The following is a 23,075-nucleotide window of genomic DNA, read 5'->3' on the forward strand; positions in this document are numbered from 1 at the left end:
ACACTTGACCTTGGGGGACGTGAGTACCGAGGTTGGATAAACAAAGGTCAAAGTTGACCAGATCGAGGTATATATATTTTGGGCATGGAGAGAGCTGTACAACACACTTTTTATGTTTTCATTATGATGCCCTACCACATCACAATGATGTGTGTGTTTTGTTCTTTTTTGCTTCGTTTCAAGGTTTAAATTTTTGTTTTAAAAAGCCCTAGGTACATCTGACAGACTTACCTATCAGTGTCAGTGGAGGCAGCTTGTCTACATATTTGCCTTCGTCCAGTACTTTTTCCCATTTGTAATGGATAGGATCAGAGCCATCAGCGGACTTGCAGCTCATCTTAACATCACTGCCTTCCAAGAATTTGCCCTCCATCCAGCACTGTGGCTCAGATGGCTTCACTGTGGACATACAGTCAGACAGACACACAGACATTCTCAAAATGCTGTTGAGTCATGTGGCAGGGTGTGGTTTGTGGCTCAGCTGCAGGGGAGGGGTGGAGCAGAGGGTTCAGGGTGCGGAATCAGCCTCAGGTGTGAGGCTGACTCAAACTTGAGCTCCATCATCTAGTCATGCCTCCTCGATAAAAGATGTGCTGGGACCTGAGGTGGGACCTAGGGCTACAAGCAGGGCAGATGAAAAGTTGTCCAGTTAAAAACAGTGCAAATAAAAACGTGTGCAACTGCAAACGCTGTTGGCGGGTACATCATTTCCACAGTGGTGCCAAAACCCAGCGCCTCCACTGGCAGAACCAAGACCGGCCCAGCCAGTGGAGGCGCTGGCCTGGATGGTGGGTGAGCTGGTGGGTATGCAGTAGGAGCAGGAGGTGGTGTTTAGCCACCAGCTGGAACAACTGCAGGACCAATCTGAGCACTGGATGGGGCTTTTGGGAAGTCTGGTAGCTTGGGCTGGCCCCCGCCAGTGTCCCTCTACTGTATGGGGGAGGGAGACGACCAGACGACCACCCCCCGCCTTCCTGGAGGTCTTGCGGGCCATGGCGATTGTGTACCATTGGTTGGAGGAGGAGTAAGTGCTGATTCTGCTCCCGCTGCTGTCTGGCAAAGCCCATGCAGTGGCTCTCAGCCTGCCCGCGTGTGAGCAGCAGCTTTGCAGATGTCCAACAGGGCCTTGTACCACAGGACTATCGCTGGCGGTTCTGGGAGGGTCGGATGGGGCCGAAGGACTAGCCTTTCCCCTACGCTAGTCAACTCAGCGAGGCTGTGGCTGTAACCCAGGTCCGCTCAAGGGGAGGCTCGCATCATGGAGCAGGAGATCCTGGAACTGTTCATTGCGGGCTGCCCATGGAGACCACAGGATGGATCTGCTGCCATCGCCCAGGCAGCTTGAGCGCCTCGATTTATCTCTGCACAACTGGGGGAGGCGGCAGGGCAGCCCCCTATGCCACCTAGTAGCTGGCCTGGCTCAAATAAACCCATCTAAAAACAAAATTGATCAGTTTTTGGACAACATAACTCCTCCAAAATTATTAGACACTCAAGCAATGGCACTGGATTCGCCACTGACACCAGGTGAACTCCAGGAAGCCCTGATAAGTATGCCCAATAATAAGGCTCCAGGTCCAGACGGCTTTCCTGCAGAATTCTACAAAGAATTCTGGACGATTCTAGCACCATTTTTTTTGCAGAACGTTGTTGGAAATCAAAGAAAAGGGCAGACTTCCATCAAATATGAATTCTGCAAACATTAATCTCCTGCTAAAACCAGGCAAAGACCCTGTATATCCCTCAAGCTATCGTCCAATATCCCTTATACATGTAGACCTTAAAATAATCTGCAAAGCTCTCTCAAAGAGACTAGAGAAAATAACCCCCCTCTTACTTCATCCTGACTAAACTGGTTTCATAAAAGGTAGGCACTCATCAACAAATACAGGTAGATTATTTAATTTGATAGACTACTCATACAGTAAAAACATCGAAACTACAATATTTTCTTTAGATGCAGAGAAAGCATTTGACAGAGTTAACTGGAAATTTCTGTTTGCAACTTTACACAAATTTGGTTTTGGATCCTCTTTCATTAACTGGTTAAAAATATTATACAATTCCCCAACAGCTTGTGTCAGAACAAATGACCAAACATCCTCCAGCTTCTGTCTCCTGAGGGGCACCAGGCAGGAATGCCCACTCTCCCCTTCACTGTTTACAATTTTTATTGAACCACTAGCAGCAGCAATTAGACAGAATACAGTAATTAAGGGCATAAAATACAAGAACGTGGAACATAAAGTCAGCCTTTATGCGGATGATGTGTTACTTTTTCTCCAAAATTCACAAACCAATATCTCTGGTGTGATTGAATCTACAGTCCTTCCGATAAATTGCTCCTTCCATAATTCTTCTTCTACACCACTGCAATCGGGAAATATAAAATATTTAGGTATTAATGTTTCTCCCAAGCTTGCAGATCTAACTAAATTAAACCATATCCCACTTTTAAAGAAGGTAGAAGGTGATCTGGCTAGATGGAAATCTCTACCCATATCACTCATGGGAAGGGTTGCCGCTATAAAAATGATGGCCTTACCAAAAATAAATTATTTATTCTCAATGATCCCAACTAAACCACCACAAGATTGGTTCAGATCCCTAGATTCATACATGTCCAAATTCCTTTGGAAAGATAAACCCCCACGTATAAGCTTAAAAACACTACAAAAGACCAAGGATAAAGGAGGATTAGAACTACCTAACTTTCAGCACTACTTCTTAGCCAACAGGCTTCAGTTTATCTCAGGATGGCTAAAACATACCCTCTTAGATGAACCTTGGCTAGATGTAGAACAAGCACTTTGCAATAATCTAGAGATTTCAGACCTACCATTTATCAGCTCAAACATCCAACGAAATGAATGCTTCAAAAGCGTCAACATCAGCGCTTCTCTGACAGCATGGTGGGAGTTTCTAAAATTGACAGCGTCTTCATTAATCCCATGCAAAAAATAATAATAATAATAAACTAATATAATCATATTGCTGTAAGCGGGTTTCTGTAAGGCAGACTAAATCAATATGTTGATCAGCTACTTAATCATTTACTAACAGGACTCTTCTATGACAGCATGGTGGGAGTTTCTAAAATTGACGGAGTCTTCATTAATCCCATGCAAACGTACACCTATCTGGAACAACCCTGACATATTACAAAACAATAATATGATAAACCTTTCAGATTGGTGTTGTAAAGGAATCAAATACTTGGAACATATATTAGAAGGAACAGAATTTATTCCATTTGACGGACTAGTTACACAATATAGGATCAACAAGAAAAGATTTTTAGAATATCAACAAATTAAATCCATAGTAAAAAAGAAATTTAAACCGGGTCAAGTTGAACTACAAACACCACCAAGTGTGGTTCAATTTCTTACTCTTAAAACCCCCAAATTACTATCCAAAATATACAGAATGCTTTCTAAAACAGATGAATCAATATCACTTCCTATTGCAAAATGGGAAGCAGATTTATCAGTTAACTTAGACCAAAACTTCTGGTCTCAGATTTGCTTAAAAACCTTTCATTTAATTAGAAATCCCAGTCTTCAATTAATTCAATACAAAATACTACATAGAGTGCACTATACAGGTCATCGGATGTTCAAGATAGGCTTTATGTCTATCAACAACTGCTCACACTGCCAAACCAATTCACCGGACAATTATATCCACGCTCTTTGGTTCTGTCCACCAGTTCAGAAGTTTTGGCGCGAGATATGTGAAGACTTATCAAAGTGTCTGAAATGTAACATTCCAACTTCCCCCTTAGTGTGTTTGTTGGGCAGCTTAGATAATGTCACTACAGATAAGAATATGGCCCATATGGTTTTCACTGCCCTATGCATAGCCAAGAAAACAGTCCTCATGAACTGGAAAAATAAAAATGATCTTAATTCTAACCAATATAGAATTTATCTAATAGATTACATTAGTCTTGATACAGCCTCTGCCACCACAATAGATCAATTGCTCTGGGCTCCTTTGATCAGCTCCATCACCTAGTGGGGGTGGGGGGTCATAGTTTGGTCCCACCTTTGCTGTTGTGATTGGTGTGGGGGTAGGGACAGGCTTAGGGCGTCGGGGGGTTCCCCAGGAGCATCTTCCTTGGGGGGCTCAACCTGGGGTTGCGGCCATGGCCTATTAAGGGCTCGGTTGGCTCTTAGGTGACGGTTTCCTCGTGGCTGCGTGCAGTGGGGCTAGGGGAGGGTCTGTGCTGACGGACATGGGTTACTGACCTGGTAGCCTGGCTGCCCCTGGGTGGGTCCGGGACGGGCGTGGGGTTCTGGGGGTGCTCCGTCTCTTGGCTGGGGCCCTGGCTGGGCCTTGGGGGCTTGGGTCCTGGTTGGTGTGTTGCCGGGGTTGTGGGTGGGTGGGTGTATGGGGGCCCAGTTCTGGCGCAGGGTGCTGCCGGTGCATTGAGCCACCTGGGGGGCTCTTCAACTGGTGGGGGAGGCTGTTACATCTTGCAGGAGGTCTCCTATCTTCAGGAACTCACTCTGCAGGAGGGGGAGATACAGGAGAGGTGGAGGAAGATCTCAGCCTGGCTGTCTATTGTCTTGCGTAGTCTGGAAGATGAGTGGATGGTGGGGTGGGTGCAGTTTTCTCTGTGGTGGGGTCGGGAAGGCTGTCCCGGGCTCTGTGGGGCCAGGCGGCGCTGCTGAACTGGGCCCCGGTCCGGATGGGCCTGGGCCCCCTTTCCCTGGCGGGTTGCAGAGTATGGGGGGTGCCTACTGGGGTCAGCGGGGGAGCTGGCCCCAGGGAGGTGTCACTTGCCCCTCCCTTCCTTCCCTCCCCATCTCCAGCTGCCTCCCTCTTCCCGCTCCACCACAACCACCCACACATGCAGGGCCTTGGGGTAAAGGTGTGTCACCAGGGTGCAGGGGAGGCATCCCCCCCTCCCCCCCCCCCTCTGTCCCCTTCTGGCTGCCTCTGCCTCAATTTTATCTCACAACTTAGACATTCACATTACTCACACTCTCATTACACATACATATAGGATCTTGGGGGTGGGCACGATACACAGAATCCAAATTACCATCAGGGTGTACACCTCACCCCTGGCGCCGTTGCCCACCTCTCAATTTTAAATGCATGTAGACATTGAGGGCTATCAGGAGGGGCTATGCACTAACCAGCTGCTCTCTGGCAGGTAGCTCCATGCCCTCCTGGGTTTTAAATGCACCTTAGGACACACATGCATCAACACTACATACGAGCGGGCGGAGGGAGGTTTGGAGTCTTCACACACCCCCGTTCTCTGCGGCCTGCTGGAGCTAGGAGGAGGAGTTTGCCATCCGATTGGGGTCTGGAATGTGGGGCCTCCCTGCTGCTGCCGAGTCAAGGCAGTCTGATTCTCTCCACCCCAGGGAAAAGGGTAACACTACCTGGTTCTGGGTGCAGTTTCCCCCTCCAGGGGCAAGGGTACCTAAACCCAGTTCTTAGAGTACACTTGGGGAGTGTGATCGTGTGTACAGTGTCTCTCTATGTCTGTCTCCACGTTGGGTGAGTGTGGAGTAATTGCATATGAGAGCATGAGGGTGGGAATGGATGTTTGCATCTGTGTGTGCCTGTATGTCTGTGTCTATATTTCAGGTTGGGTATCAGACGCTACCTCTCTGGGGACATCTCAGGCCCTCCAAGGTATGGAGGCCTATCTCCCCCAACACCTTCCCCTGCCAGTGGCAGACGCCCTCAGACATCGGTGCGTTGGTGGTTCTTTGTGTCCGGGGATGGGCGTACAGGTACACACCGGCTCACTCGTCGGGGCCTGGAGCCTGGAGCTCGCTCGGGCCACTTCGGGGGTGGGGTGCCCTCATCCTCTCGGCCTGGGGCTCGGTCACTCTGGCACAGCTGGCTGCTGGCGAAGCTCACGGGCATGTCACTGCAATCCCCCCTGAGTGCGAGTGTAACTACCGCCCCCCCGGAGTGAAGCGGAAAAAAAGTGCGAGAGAGAGGGTGAGAGAAAGAGGGAAAAAAAACCACGGCTCGGAATAAGGAGCTGGCTCGCGTCGTTCACTTCAAAGAGTCAGCTCTAAGAACCGTTTTGTTCGCGACCGACACATCACTACTGTGTTGGCTAAAGAAGCTGACGCTTGCATGCAATGCTTTGTTGCCAGCACAAACTAGACAGACCGTGGTTGGTTTTCTGAAAGAGCATTTAAATGGCCCGCCCCTCCCTCTTCTCCTGCCTCCAAAAATGAGAGAGCAGGCTACTATGGGGAACATGGCTGCCACTGCTGTAGACACCAGATAGGCAGGTCATGGGCTGGGTCCCCTCCCACACCTGTTGCTGATTCACTGCCTGTCCCTCCCACAGCGTCCTTCCCATGGCTCCGCCTCTGTGAGGCCCTGGTCGGTGGAGGTTGACTATCAGGTGGTGGATGTTGAAGAAGCTTCCATCCTCTCCTCCGGTGTTGCCCACCTGTCCCTGGGCTGCCCCCTGCTGGTCCCCAGGCACAGTGTCGGGTGAGATGGGTCCCTTCAGCCCTTGATTGGAGCATGCCAGGTGTGGGAATTAGCCCTTCCTGAGGTGCCATCTAGTAGAGTGGACCTCAAGGTTGATGCTATCATGCAGCCTCAGCACCTCCTGTCTCAGGTGCCGCTGCTGCGGCCTGATTGGTCTGGTTGCAGGCAGTCGTGTGCCCTGCCTCCCAGCATTTATGGTCCCCTGCCCGCAGTTGGTTGCTGCCGTGCATGGCGGGAGTAGTTGCCTTGCCTTTGGCCCCTCCTCCAACGCCCCCCCGGACAATGTTGATTGTCAGGAGGTTGATGTTTCTGACGCTTTGCTCCGGTCAGACAACCAGGGTTGCCTGATGGGACTGCCTGTCTACCCTGCGGCCACCTTGCTGAGGGGCCTATGCAGGCATGTGGAGATGGCCATGTTCAGTTGAGGCGGGGAGGACGCGGAGCCTAGGCTCAGCTGTCCTCCAGCCGCCCTCCTCCCTCCTGACATCCTTTGAGTTGGGCCTAGCGGCCAGCACTGCTGTAGGCTGTGTTCCCCAGGCGTATTGCCCGTGCTTCGCTGGTTTTATACGCCAGTCGGACCTCGCTGCGTCTGATGGATTGGCCAGCGGTTGACAGTTCTCCGGCCTGCGGCGCTGGCTCTCTCTCTGGCAGATTGCCCAAATGTTGTGGCTCTACGTGGCCGGCAGGGCCAGCTTAGTGAGCTGACACCCCCGACAAGCCATGTCCCTGGCTGCACTTCCCATGGGTGCTCACAGACAAAAACTACACCCTTTTTGGCTCCTACCTGTGCGCTGTCGATCCTACGTGCTGCACAATAATATTCAATATTTAGTATTTACTGTTATATTCACATAGATCATCGCAATGATGTTGTTTATTATACTCTCTTCTCAATCGAGAATCTGTGACAAGATCTGAAAACTGCTGTTCAGAAACGCTGTCCATCTAATCTGACTGAGCTGGAGCTGTTTTGCAAAGAAGAATGGGCAAGAATTTTAGTCTGTAGATGTGCAAAGCTGGTTGAGACAGACCCTAAAAGACTGGCAGCTGGAATTGCAGCAAAAGCTGGTTCTACAAAGTATTGACTCAGGGGGCTGAATAATTACACACACCCCACTTTGCAGTTATTTATTTGTAAAAACTTTTTTGGAATCATGTATAAATCATACATGATTCCACTTCTCACGTGTACACCACTTCCACTTTGTATTGATCTTTCATGTGGAATTCCAATAAAATGGATTTATGTTTGTGGCCGTAATGTGACAAAATGTGGAAAAGTTCAAGGGGGCCAAATACTTTTGCAACCACTGTATTAATCTCTGTCTCTCTTCCACAGCATGTCTTTATCCTGTCTTCCTTCTCTCATCACAGCAGATGGCCCCGCCCCTCCCTGAGCCTGGTTCTGCCGGAGGTTTCTTCCTGTTAAAAGGGAGTTTTTCCTTCCCACTGTTGCCAAAGTGCTTGCTCATAGGGGGTCATATGATTGTTGGGTTTTTCTCTTTATGTATTATTCTAGGTTCTACCTTACAATATAAAGCGCTTTAAGGCGACTATTGTTGTGATTTGGCGCTGTATAATTAAAATGAATTGCATTGAATCCAATGCACAGAACTGTATAGACCCATCTTTCCTCACCATAAGAACTATGGGGCTCCACTAGACACTGTGTGACACTTCTGCCACTCCCATCTCCAGCCTAGCAGCTGATTCTTTCTCATCTATTTGTCTAGTTATCACAAAAGAGTGAGAATGGAGTAGTGGAACCTACACCGATTTTTCAAAATAGTCAGGTTGTCCTACGCAACATACACATCTCTGGACTGCTACCAGGCCTGCTACATAACCTTAATCATCAGGCAAAGGTGAAAATTTGTTTTTTCAATATCCTTGTCATTTCCTAGGCTGTTGTCTTCACTCCTCAAGTCCAATATCTTGTTTGTTGCTGGCTCTATGTGCTGTAGGCATTTCAATTTCCATTTTTAATTTCAAACCTATGGTTATATTTCTGCTTCTTTGCCCGGGCCAAGTTAGGGTTACCTAGAACCTTTTGTTGCTTCTTGGTCACCACATGGTCTCAGGAATCTGCTTTGTATCAGGGGAATTATGCGTGGCTTGCTGCCTCCCTCAAGTCCCCAACAATGTCTTTTGATTCAGCATCTAGAGAGTTCCTGATTATATTAGGGATGGGTACCACCTCACCTCAAGATTCAGCCACACCTACTTCCAGTGATGGCCAATCCATCTGACTTTGGCAATGGCATGATTCCAGGAGACAGCAATTCCTCTCATGCTAGAAGATACTTGAATCACATTGGCCACACAATGCACATCTACATATGAATGGGTTCTTCTCTTTCAGTGACTAATTCCAGCCAAGTGGCCTATCTACCTCTATACCACTTTTTGTTATGGCTGGCTGTAGTCCTTGGCAATCCAGATACCAGCGATTCCAACCTCTTCTGAGTTACTCTTAGGTGTGAATCCTGATTTTTGAAGATGTAGTGATCTCCACTCCATTCACATATCTTTACTTCCTGATTTATGCCAGGACTGTTAGTCCATATCACATAGTTTCCAGTCAAATCCTAACATACAACCCACCAAAATGGATGAACAGCCCCTTTGGTTCCTGGTTTAGTTTGTTGGCCACTTTGATTCCTGGTTCCTTCTACCTTGGAATAGGCTAAACTGCTCTTCTTTTACCTGCACATCCCTCTTCTTTAACAAAATTGTCTCCAGTATGTCAAACTCATCACAACACTGCAGTGTCCTTTTGATGGTCACGTGCCTTTATCCACACTCTCTGCCCTGCATGGAACTGGTCCCACCCAGTCTTTCACAAAAGTGCATTGATTTAGCTCCTCTATTTGGGTCTTGAGACCGGTCTCGAGACCACTTTTACGTGGTCTTGGTCTCGCTGTCTTGGTCTTGCATTCTCAGATCAACATCGTCAGATGCCTGACTGACAACTGTATAAAACAAAAACTACACACAATATTCGAAGCACATAGCGCACAGTCGTAAATTCCCCCTAATTTTGGTATGATCCGAGCTCAGGCACTAGGCGACTGAGCACAGCACTTACGCATGTGAGCGAGGGGGGAGAAGCTGCTGCCTGCGAGTTTGCTGTAGGAGAAGCGCAGACAGGCAGACAGAGGAGAGCTTAAGTTTGACCAGGTACCAAAGCAAATCATTCGTACTGTACAAATAATGTAAATATGGCGGTGTATCACAAAAGATTGATATCAAACTATCACTTGACCCATATTACGTTACTTGCTCTTCAAGTGAATCAACAAATGGCGAAATGAAAAGCTGAACAACAACAATGTTGGTTTTTTTAGAGAGTCTTAGCTCACATGTGTGTGTTTATTTCATATTTTCAGTTGTTTCCCTCCACGGCTAAACAAACTCTCTAAATTGGTTTCAGTTATGTACTGATGAATACAACAATGGACATAAGGGGCTTCTTTCAAAGAAAAACTCAGGTAGATGTTATTTTATATATTATGCTTTGTATGTTGTTCAGTATATTTCTATGCAAAACAAGAGGAATTTCAATACACAGCAGTATATTCACAGCTGAAACCAGATATTTTAGACACTGTTGGAAAAAAACATCAAAAAATTTTTTTACTGTTAAACATGAATTTAGAGTAAACTTGTTTTGTTTTAGATAAATAAATATTGAAATATCTTTTGAATTAGTTGAATGTCAGAATAAAGAGAGAGAGAGCTGTCTATTTTTATCACTTTCATCAAATTTAGCAGTACATATACACTAAGTTTATTGTTAATTAATAAGAAACTCCAGACGATTCCATTCTGAGCTGAAGAAGCTTCTGATTGGTTTGTAGAGTCCATGTGAGTAAACTGGTGGCACAGCTGTGGATGCATATAAGGCAAAACACAGAGCCTGTTTCTGTGACATGGGAAAATCAAGAGATGTCAACCAAAACACCAGGAACAGAATTGTGGAGCTCCATAAGTGTGGCTCAGTTTGAATACAATTTGGTGCCATTTATAATTAAGAAATACAGATAGTTTCTCTCTTTACTCTTAAAGTTAACAAATATGTTAACAAATCTAAAAAAATAAACATTTAGTCTGATTTGATGTTACAATTAAAAAAGTGTTTTTATCTGAAGAGTAAATATCTGGTTTCAACTGTATATTTGATGATGTTGGTGTTTGGCTTGATTGTCAGCACAAAGAGAGAGAGAGAGAGAGAATGAGGACAGACCAGAGAGGGAACAAGACACACATGTTAGTCACATGGTTGTTTGCCAAAACTCATCAGAACATGTATCCAGTGCCTACTGTATCTTTTTAGATACAATATGTTACTTTCAAATTCTATATTTATTACGTTTTGCAGGCTTGTTCGCACAACAAGGCTAAGTTATTATATAAACATTTCTGAATCTAAATAGTGGACTTTGGTAGAATTAAAAAATAAGTGTAGTGCAGGTCTATGAGGATTTTTAGGTCCTCAGTAGTCCTGATTTTGAACTGTTGTAGTCCTGATTTAATTCCGGATCAGTTCTGGGTCTGGTTGAATTGGGGTTTAGTCCTCGTGTCTTGATACAGCCCCGACTTTGTTCTGCCTCGCTGCTTAATTAAAAAGCTAGATTAAGGTGTCCTGCATATGTGATATATATTTTTTTCCTATATGAAGTCATTCTTTTTTGAACAAAACTCAAAACACAGCCTATTAATCTTTCAGTAATTTCTACCCTCACTTAATTTCCTTACGCTGCTCATCTCTCACACAGTGGCTCAGCTATGCTCCAATCCCTCCATATTGTGGCCAAGCGTGCGTCTGTCCTCTTGGTTTCACTCTCGGTCTTGGTCTTGGTCTCGTCTCGACTTGGTCTTGTCTTGGTCTCGGTTTAGGTGGTCTTGACTACAAGTCTAGCCAACAGTGCTAATCGCTGCACTACCATGCTGCCCAGAAATCAGATAAGCAATGGAAATTATTCTAACGCCTATATTTTGCTAAATGAATGATAGCCTGATTCTTATTTAGCACTTTTCTACTCTCTAACACTCAAATCACTTTATACAACATGCCTGACTCATTCACACTCTGAAAGATGCATCAGAAAGCAACTTGGGATTAGTATCTTGCCCACAGATATTTGGCACGGAGACTGCAGCAGTGGTGCAGACTGAACCACCAACCTTCTAATGAGTAGATGACCTGCTCCACCTCCTGAGCTACAGCCACCCTGTCTTTGTGCGCACAGACATGATCCAGCTTCACACTTGGCAGATTAGTGTCTGTGTGGCTGCAGGAATATGAAAGATAACAACGCATTATTACACATGATTCTGAATAAAACAAATGGTACTAAGTGTTGTAGCTGAACAGAGAACCATATATGATTTTGCTGAAATTATTTTTGAAATGATATGATTTTTCTGATCTGAATATAATAAATAAAAATATATAATCTATATAATAATTCTAATAAAAGGCCTTTCACTTAGATTTCATATGGAGTGGCTTGTTTTTGCAAAGATGACCTTGGAAGTTGTGTGTGCATGTGTTTATGTGAAAAGGATGGGAGGGGCAAGTGAGCGAGTGACACCAAGGAGCCACTTATCTAAAAGAACGTCTGACTTTTAAAATGTGTGATTTAATGAAAGTAATTATATTGTGTTGTGTGATTAGTAAGCACAGAGTTTTGAAGAGAAAAGGTGAGAGAAAGTATTTGAATGTGTTTAAAACAAAAAGGGATTTTGAAGAAATACATTTTCATATTAGAATGAGCTAACGATAGATCTAGTTAAAGTAAAATAGCATAAACTAAATTAAAGTATTTTCATATGTGACTGAATGTTCATACATAATGGAATTTTCTCTGTTCAGAGTATTAGAAATAAGGTATATAATGTAATGAAGTGATTTTAAAGTTTAAACTTTTTTTTAAACCATGTATGTGGAGCAGTCAGGTAGAATGAGAGAGGAAGATAAGGACATCAGCTGATTGGATGTCACAGTGGGTGAGGCCAGATGTCATTTCAGAAGATATCCAGAAAGACAGGGGGGGCAGGTATGAAAGTTGAAAAGACACAGAGGTTCTTTCCTTTCAGGTGCCAGAGGGATCAACTGCTGCCCAAACTGTAAACCTGCAAATTGGTTTTGGCTTTTCTCTGCTCATTTTTGACAAGTTAGATTATGGGATAAAGAGGACTTTCCAGTCAACACTGAACACGGGAATAAATGCAGGAATATTAATGGTAGCTCCTCTATTGATCATGGCAATTGTTATTTCTGGGATGATTTTAGTGGCCTGGAAAGGAGGCTCCAAGGAATTATAAATTTATTAATATAGCTAGGATAACCTGTAAGAGCTATTTGCACCAATAAAGAAGAATCCTCAGACTTTTTAACCTTCTGTGAAACAGTAAAGTATATGTCCACCATTTAGACTTTGTTAAAGCGATTTAACAGGAGCAAAGCAAAAACAAAATGAAATAATAAAAACATCATTAAACAATTATTAAATACTTTAACTATGTTTATCTAACAACCTGCTCCGAGCTAATGCTGATTTTGTTCACCCAACAGGAAAGCAGATGGGCATTTAGTGGAAGTATGATGCAAATCAAAATACTTTTGAATGAACCATCAAACAGCAAAAATGAGCAGATGAAAATCCAGAAATTCAAAAATCAATTCACAGGTTCAGAGTTTGGACTCTATCTGCTGGAATCGTCTGAACTGCTCACAGAAGACGAAAGGGAAGAACCCAAAATCTCTTTTACATCTGCTCACCCTTTCTCCCTCATTTCCCTACTGGATGTCACATTTTGCATTTTGGACAGTCTAACTGTTGACGTTTAAATACCTTATCTATCTCTCTATCTGACTTACATGATTTAAAACAAAGCTTTTATTTATTTTTATTTTATTGATATTCAGCATGCCAGCTTTTACACTTTAAAATCACCTCATTACATTTTCTTTGTTATTCTTAACATAAAGAAATCATTTAAATTTAAACATTTAACTACAAATGGATATAATTCACTTCCTGCACACACACACACCAAGATCAGACTCTGTGCAGGCTCTCAGTGAAGCCTGTTATTAGAATCACTGTTACTGTATTTTCTGATTCATTATACTGGTTAACTTAAACATATTTATTTTATTTTATTGATATTCAGCATGCCAGTATTAAGCAACTAAGAATAATTAACCCTTAAAGTAAAGTAAAGTAAAATTGTATTTGTATACCACCTTTCAAGACAAAAATCCCAAATCCCAAAAAAGATCGGTTTTTAGCTGTTTTTTAAATGAAACCACTGAGTCCACAGATCTCGGGCTCAAAGGAAGGGAGTTCCAGAGTCTGGGGGCCACAGTTACAAACACTATCGCTTTTAGCCTCGTATGTTGGACGACCAGCAAGTCCTCATCACCTGACCTCAGGGACCTGCTGGGGATGTACTGATTTAAAAGATCTCTGATATAGGTTGGTGCTGAATGTCAAAGTCAAAATCTTGAAGTGGATTCTTAATTTTATGGGGAGCCAGTGCAACTGGATCAGCAGAGGTGTAACGTGGGAGTATTTAGAAGACTTGGTCAGAAGCTTTGTGGCAGCGTTCTGAACAACTTGGAGACGATCCACGGAGGCTTTACATAAACAAGTAAACAAAGAATTACAATAATCCAAACGAGATGAGACAAATGCATGGATGACCATTTCTAGTTCTGAGCGTGATATAATGGGACTCACCTTAGCAATATTTTTTAAATGATAAAAACAGGAGCGAACCAATAAATTAGCATGAGTGTCCAAAGTCAGAGCTGAGTCAAAAGTTACACCAAGGTTCCTGATAGAAGGTTTGGCAAATGTAGCGAAGTTTTCCCTCACCATAGGTACCAGTTTTTTGGGAGCACAAACAAGGACTTCAGTTTTCCCCTCATTTAGCTGAAGAAAGTTATCAGCCATCCATCCCCTAATGGAATCTAAGCACCTTTGTAAAATCGGTAGTTTGGAAAACATCTTGGGGCTTAAAGAAGATATACAACTGAATATCATCTGCATAGCAGTGATAAGAAATATCTTTAAAAGTGCTCAATAAGTGCTGAAGAGGGAGTATGTACAGCAAAAACAATAAAGGCCCCAAAACAGAGCCCTGTGGCACACCATATTCAAGAGAAGCAGAAGAGGACCTGTATTTAGAATTAGCCACAGATCATTTTTCTGTGGCTGATCCTTATGTATTTGCATTTAATATGTTATATTATATTAGTTTTAAGTGCAACTGTGTTAACCATCAGTACAACCACATATAAATCATGGTTTTGTGTTTTACACTTAAAAAACCTAATGCTATGGTTCTTCAGGATTATTTCTATGATGAGTTGGCAACACAGTTCTTATCTTCCTTCATTCCTTCAGACACACACAAGGTTGAGGCTGGCTCATGTGCACACACACAACTCTGACATTAAAACAATCATTTTCACTACTTAAACTATATTTTTCCTTTATATACTGATCAAACCTGTATTTTGAATTAACCCATTATTAACAATAAAAATGCTTTATAATTAGGAAATAGAGAAAATCCCTCTTTTAGGACTCTGGCTGGGAATTAAAACCTTTTACTTTCTCTTAGCTGTGATGTAGAGGGACCAGGTGTCACAACAAGCTCTTCAGCAAAGGCCAGACCTCTCTCAGGTATTTCACCATGCTCTCTCCTGGCTTTTTCAGTCAAACCAGGCTCTTTAAGGTCAAGGTCAAATTTGTTTAACTTTAACTTTTTGAATTCTGGGAAATCTTGGGTCTCACTTTGAGTTACCAGACCACTTTTTTGCCGCTGGTCCTAAAGACTGCAAAGCCGATTGAAATATCCCTGATGTAGCAAATCCACTTAGAAAAGTGTACTTTATTGATCCCCGTGGGGAAATTCCTCTCTGCATTTAACCCATTTACTCAGTGAAGCAGTGGGCAGCCATTGGGCGCCCAGGGAGCAGTACCTTGCTCAGGGGTACCTCAGCCGTTTAGTGGATTCGAACCACCGACCTTCTGATCATGGGGCCCGACTCTACCTACTGAGCTATCCCTGGTCCTATCCCTTAGCCAAGAAAACAGACAGGATATCTGTAAAAGAGACGATAGACTTTATATGAGACTTTAAAATGGTGGACAACATGAAACACTGAACAACAGAAGAGCACAAATTATAATGGCTTCCCTCATTTTTTTTCTTACTGCAAAGGATCCTGGAAAATGCTGTCTTCTAATGACAATTGACAGGATTGTTTTCACTCAGCATCCTGAGCTAACTGTATATTCTCTTGGTATCATGATGATTTAGTTACTGTTTAAAAATAGTTTAGTCTGGTATCATTTTCTGATATATTTGAGTTTTGTGGTTTGCATTCATTATGATTTATTCCTTGAGCTTATGTGCTTGTCTCACCTGTTGCCTGCCTGTGAAATCAAATGACTTCGTCTTTTATCGGCCACTCTAGTGGCAGAAACTGTTTACGTTTACCTCCCCGTGTGTCTTTGGTCTTCATGTTTATGTTTCCTGTTTTATTTTGATAGTCTTGTGTTTTATGTCCAATGTGTTGAGTTTTGCTTCCCCTGTGGTGTCATGTTCATTTGTGTCAGCTGTGTTTCCCATGTGTCTCCTCTCTGTGTATCCAGTGTGTGAGTTTCCTGTTATTCGTTGTCAGGTTATGTTCACACCATGTTTCCAAGGTTACCGTATCCTCGCCAGGTTTCATCTTCATGTTCAGGCCTTCAAGATACACCACAGCACTTCAGAGTGATATGTTGCCTCGGTCCCACAGACTCCCTCTTCTCAGAGGTCCACGTGTCAACTTCAAACAGTTATTCCACTTGAGTCTATGTCTCCTGTGAGTAGCACTGCCACCCTTTCAAACCCTAGTCTGCCAGCATAAAGACTCTAAATTCTTTCCGTGTCAGTAGCATTGGTTAAGACTGTGAACTCTTTTATCGGAGGCAAATTCAAGATGGGTTAGCAGTGGAGTTTCAGAGCTGCCTAATGAACTTTCTAGTTTAGTTACTATTAAACCATGTAGTGAACCTGAGGCAACAAGCAATAAGTCAGTGTGTCATTTTTCTACAGCTGTGTTGGACTTTGTAAAGACTTATTCAGCACCTCAGCATGTTCCTGTCCCAAGGGCGACTGCGGTCCAGCGTTTTTCTACACCTGTTCTAGTTCCCTGGGTAAAGGTGGCTAGGGCCCGGTCATTCCCTGTTCCTGCTACAAGGGTAGCAGTGAACTATGTTTTGGATGCTTATGCTCTTGTTTTTGGACTTTAGGCTCCTATTCATTTTGTTTTCTTGTTGATCCGTCTTATACCACCCAATTCCCTGGTGGGAATGTAAGTGGCTGCCTCATTTTCCTCATTGTGCACAAAAGTGAGAGGTCTAGAGTTCAGGGTAGCTTTGACTTCTGTTGGTACAGTGCACATTTCTTCAAAGCTGAGTGAAGCTCTTCCTAGTACGTTCTTGAGACAGGTTTTCACCAACTGGACAAGATGATCCCAATATTCACCCCACCAGGCTGTTTGCTCTGCAATGAACTTCCAGGTGATGCCCCTTTTTGAGAAAAACTTCAATAACTGCAGGACTTTATTGGTCTTTTATAGCCCTTTTAAGTCTTGGTCTGCTCTCTTAAATTTTGTCGAAATAGATAACGCCTCTCAGAGCAACAAATCTCTTCAATGCTACCAAAAATGTCTCAGTTGACTGATTCCAGACCAGCTCTAAATGGAGTGCTTGGATTGCAGGATGGGTAAATAGGGCAATGTTAGATTTTTTCACAGAACCATATGCTTTTACATAAAGCGGCCCCATCCAATATCTAATATCTCTCTCTTATTTGTACGAGAGTGCATCGTGACAGTCCTGTACAAGCATTTGTGAGAATCTGTGTTTGTTTGGCAGAATCCAAGGATATTGCCTTCTGAATGTAAATTCTGACTGTTCCAACCTCCCTCCAACACTAAGCAGCTCATGTGGAGGAATGTGGATGAACATGTGGAGTGGTCTGAAGACCATCGCAGACTACAAGGGAAACAGCGGCAGAGTGAGGAAGGTAACTGCTTCTCTACCCTAATAAGCTTAACACCTTCTATGCACGCTTTGATAAACATCTATCTCAAGAGCTTTTGCTGGAAGAGGACAGCTGCTGCTCTCTTCAGATTTCTCAGGCAGTCGTGTGTAAATACATCAGGAAAATAAACACTCGGAAAGCTCCTGGACCAGGCTGCTGTCCCAAAATGTTTTAAGAGGATCACCATCACCCCTGTCCCAAAGAAAACTAATGTGAGCTGCCTAAATGACTATCGAACAGTAGCACTCACCTCCATTGCTATGAAGTGCTCTGAGCACTCCAGTTTGCCTACAGGCCTAACAGATCTACAGACGCAATAGCAAGTGGACTTCACATTGCCCTCTCCCACCTGGACCAGAAAAACACATATGTGCATATGCTGTTCATTAACTCTAGCTCCGCCTTCAACACCATCATATCATCCAGACTCGTCCTGTCTGGATGATATGACCAGTGACCCGAACATCAGCTCCTCCCTGTGCAGCTGGATCCTGGACTTCCTGACAGACATCCACACTCTCACTCAGCACAGGTGCCCCCAAGGGATGAGTGCTCACCCCCCCTGCTGTACACCCTGTTCACCCACGACTGTACAGAAACACACAGCTCCAACACCATCATATATTGCAGATGACACCACCATCATCGGCTGCATTTCTGATGGAGATGAGATGGCATACAGGGCAGAAGTGAGAGCCCTGACATCATGGTGCCGCGACAACAACCTGCTGTTCAACGTCAGCAAAACCAAGGAGCTCATCGTGGATTACAGGAGACTGCAGAGAGGAGGCCACACTCCCATCCACATCGAAGGAGCAGAGGTGGAGAGAGTCATCTGCTTCAGATTCCTGGGCATCAGCGAGGATCTGAGCTGGTCACACCATGTTGGTGTGATCACAAAAGCAGCAAGACAGCGGCTCTTCTTCCTGCGGCGCCTGAGAAGATTCGGCATGAACCCCAGAATACTAACAAACTCATACCGATGCACCATTGAGAGTCTTCTGACTGGCTGCATCACCACCTGGTATGGAAGCTGTAACGCTCAGGACCAAAGCTCTGCAGAGGGTGGTGAGATCAGACAGCGCATCACCAGGACTGAACTGCCAGCCATGCAAGGTTTCCATAGACAGCGCTGCACGAGGAAGATGTAGTGGATCCTCTGTGATCCCAGCCACAGACTTTTCACACTCCTGCTGTCCATCCAAGCAGTTTAGGAGCATCCAGACCCACAATACCAGACACAGGGATAGTTTCTACCCACAAGCCATCTGGCTTTGGAACTGCTGACATTCTGCACACATCATTACACACTCACTATAGCTACTAGACTCTACACAGTGTCACTTTAACCACTTTAAATCCTCACTGCACAAGATTTTTGCAAAAAATGTAAATACCAAACAACTATCTTAAATTCTCTTATTATTTAATGCTTAAGTATTTTATTGTTGTTGTTATTATTATTATTATTATTATTATTGTTGTTGTTGTTGTTGTTGTTGTTGTTGTTGTTGTTGTTGTTGAGGAGCACGAGCCAAAGAATTTTACGCTGTTTATCTTTATATGACAGTAAAACTTGAAACTATTGTAGAACGACTGCTCTAATTCATAGGTTATGGATTTCATGGCACTTTATGTATCTTCTACCTATATATCTCTAGTTTCTGTGAACCAAGGGCTGTCTTTTACTTACCTAGCACTGTGAGACTGATGGTACTCCAGTGGTACCGTGGCCCAGTCTTGACTTTGCAGCTGTACTCTCCTGAGTCTGTGAGTGACAAGTCACTGATGAGCAGAGATGCGTCGCCTTTTAAGTACTCTCCAGCAAAAGCTACACGACCGCGTTGTCCTTCGTTGGGGTCAAAAACTCTTCCAGAAAAGTAGGTAATCACCTGGTAGGAGGATGTGAAACAGGTGGGTAGTAATGGTAGTGGTTTTGTAACATGTCATGCAAGATAATGCATATATAGAGGAACAACAATGTCCAGTTTATCTACAACAATGAGCAAATATATCAGAGAGAGAGTCGAACTATATGTGCTTAAGAATTTTAATATATATGTTTTTAATTATTTGAAAAAATAATTATTTAAAAATGGAAGGATGCTGATAAAACACTGCTTTGTTGAGCCTTTGCATACTACCAATGTCAAGAACCCAATGTTGCCATTTCTTTGCTTGTTCGTTTGATTGCCTGGAGTAGGGTTACACAAAAACTACCATACTGAATTTCATGAAATGTAGTGGACAGGTAGACCATGTGGAGAGGAAGAAATCCTTTTAAATGTTGGTGAGGAAGGTTCTGGAAAAATATCAGGTTTTAATGTATTTGATTGCAGAATTTGCATCATAGAATAGCGAGCTGTTGGCTATGAACAGATCTTTGAAATGCTCTTTATTTTCTGTCTGTGCATTTAACAAGGCAATGCAAAATACATTAATTGCAACAGCTATGGATAAATGCTGTTTTCCATTTGCAAAAGGTATGCACTCTTTTGTAGTTTTTTTATGTACTACAAAATCGCTAAAATAGTTTTATATAGAAAAACGACTATAACTACAACTTAACTCATACAACCTTTGTGTGAAACTTTTCATGATGCCTAGAAAACCTGTGCAACTGAAAAAATTCAAAGTAACTTAAATATTAAAATATCAATTAAAAAATATTAATAAAAATAATATTTTACTAAAATAATAGTTTAAAAATGACTATGAGACTATGGAAGAGAACAGGTAACAGTAGGTTTGTTGTTGTCTATCCAAAATGGGCAGTGAACCTCATGCATTGAGAGACACATACCACTCTCTGCCTGTTGGTCGGCTTGAGGAGCAGCCACTCAATGTCCAGAGTGGGATGATCACCAACCCAGAAGTGATGGTGGCAGGGCAGCGTGGCATTGTCTCCAACAACCCTCTTCATCACTGTCTGGGCACATGTCATTAGCACACCCAGCAGAACTGTAGAGATACAGGCTTCTTCAAGATCATTGTTCACTGCATCAGATATCAACATAAATATAATAAATAATAAACATTCATGAATCCTAGACAGAAATGTGATTTGAAGATATAGAAATTTAAAAGTGTAACAATTTAGCCAGCTTGCATATTTATGTTCTTAGTCCTTATTGTAAAATCTGAAAATGAACAAGAGTGTCTATTCAAAGAAAATAGATGCTTTAGCAGTGTAGTTTTTGACTTACATTAGATATTTTAAAACTCATGTCATTCAGAAACTGGTCAAGTTATAATGATTTGTTCAAAACTTATAATTGGATAGTCAAAGCCTTGGTTTTAATGTGAGATTTTAAGTGAGATCTGAATAACTATTCAGGCAGGTTCATTAACTCCACAAACATGGCCTCTATCAGCAGAGATGGGCAGTAACCAGAGGTGGAAAGAGTACTAAAATATTTTACTCAAGTAAAAGTACTATTACTTCGCTGAAATTTTACTCAAGTAGAAGTAAAATTACCTGTCTAAAAATGTACTCAAATAAAAGTAAAAAGTAGCTCATTTAAAATGTACTCAGAGTAAAAGTTACATAGTTACTTTTCTGTCAGCAGGAGGACAGCTGCTTCTGAGTAGCGCAAAAAAAAAGACAGTGGGATATAAATCTCAAAGTAGTTCTTTTTTAGTGAAAAGAAAAACTTTACATATTAAAGAGCAGTGGCAGTTAAACTGCAAGTCTATACATGAAAATAGATAATGGTCACCAAACCAATCAACCAAACTGTCAGGTATCACAGTGTTTTCAATACAAAACCATATCATTCTTTCACATGAGAATGTGTTCTGAACTGTCAAATAAGAGAACAAGTACTGAACTGAACGGCAGCTGCTTTAAAAATGTTTTTTAATTTTTTAAACTTGGCCCTTTTATTTATTGGACAGTAACAGGCTAGTTAACGGGAGGTTGCAAGTGCTAATTAACAAGTAACAGAAGTCAGCTGTCTTTGACTAATCTAAGGTAAGTGAGCGCTCTGTTATTCTTTTGCCTGCAGTGTGAACATATGTGGGTTAAGTAAGAAAGTAGCCGCTTCTGTCTTTAATTAAACTATTTTTTTAAATAAATTATTATTATTAATAAACAGGAAAAACGTAGGTAAACACATTTTCTTTTGGCAATTTACCAACCCAGTAAAAAAAAAAAAAGTAAGTTGCGTGGACAACAACGATTACAGCAAGTTTCTAGTACCAACCAACGTTATCTGTGTTCTTCACAGATGTCTTAACTTAATGTGATTAATTTGAACCCAGCCTTTTTGCTACCATAACGGTACGAGTTGTATTTAACTTACCTCTACATGCTTGTGCAGGTTTGATGTGGAATTTTTAAAAGCTGCTAACTCGGTCTCTCTGGGCAAACACAGCTTACACTGCATAATAAAGCTGTTGCCTTTCTTGCACTTAAAGCCGAAATGGTCCCTTAAATACGGCCAGGGGTTTACATCCGTTTCTTCGAGTTCAGGGTCAGCCGAATTCGACGGGGCTTCTTTTTTCACTGGATCCATAACACCGATGTCAGACTCCATCTTTAACGTGACCTTAGCGCCAATTTTTTCTACTACCCATCATTCCCTGCAGTATTTCCAAAGCGCAATGTTGTGGTTTTTTTTTAAATTTACTCAGTAATGGGTGTGATTGAAAACGTAGCGAACTACAATACTTTAAAAAATATATACTTAAGTAAAAGTAAAATTACAGACTTGAAAAATGACTTTAAAAAGTACAAATACACAAAAAAAAACTACTCAATTACAGTAACGCAAGTAAATGTAATTCGTTACTTTCCACCTCTGGCAGTAACGCGTGACAAGTAACGCGTAACTGTAATCCGATTACTTTTTCCGAGTAACGAGTAAAGTAAGGGATTACTATTGCAAAAAATGTATTTAGATTACTGTTACTTTCCCGTAAGCACGCTGCGTTACTGCGTTACTAAAACCATGATTTTTTTGCGAGAGTGTCTCATGACAGTGACGTAAGCGAGTGCGACATTCATGGTAACAGCTGTGTGCAGATCAAAAATGGATCATATATTTAGTGCGGGAGAGAGTATGACTGCGCAGCGTTTAAAGCGTGGAAGTACTGACCTTACTTTGAGTTTGATTCGATAAAAAGTGACAAAAACATTAGTGTCCGCTGCTCACTGCTTGGGATGAAAACTTCTTTTTACAGCAAAGAAACCCCTAAATGTCCAAGCAAGCACCAAATATGCTGCGGCTGGAATGTGAAATTCACAGTAGTGATGTTTCAGTCGCGAATGAAACAGCTCTCAGAGCCGACTCTTTGAAGTGAACGACGCGAGCCGTGGGTTATTTTTTCTTTCTCTCACCCTCTCTCTCGCACTTTTTTTCCGCTTCACTCCGGGGGGCGGTAGTTACACTCGCAGTAGCACAGGAACAGAGCGGGAGGGAAAGAGAGCCAGGGACAACAAGAGACAACATTAGAAAGGTATAGTAATCATCCAC

At 42.8% G+C, this 23,075-nt stretch overlaps 1 protein-coding gene across 2 annotated transcripts in view; it reads right to left on the reverse strand.

The window, feature by feature from the left end:
• LOC113030199 (CXADR-like membrane protein) overlaps positions 1-23,075 on the reverse strand; it is a 113,407-nt gene that overhangs the window by 10,732 nt on the left and 79,600 nt on the right. For both annotated transcript variants that reach the window (XM_080307403.1, XM_026181392.2), the window contains 3 exons: positions 20,402-20,559; positions 19,292-19,490; positions 232-399 (listed from right to left, as the gene is read on the reverse strand). In XM_080307403.1, the coding sequence (XP_080163529.1) occupies positions 232-399; positions 19,292-19,490; positions 20,402-20,559 (525 nt within the window). The remainder of the gene's footprint in view (positions 1-231; positions 400-19,291; positions 19,491-20,401; positions 20,560-23,075) is intronic.

The sequence above is a fragment of the Astatotilapia calliptera genome, chromosome 10 (genome assembly GCF_964374335.1).
Source record: "Astatotilapia calliptera chromosome 10, fAstCal68.1, whole genome shotgun sequence".
Taxonomy (NCBI): domain Eukaryota; kingdom Metazoa; phylum Chordata; class Actinopteri; order Cichliformes; family Cichlidae; genus Astatotilapia; species Astatotilapia calliptera.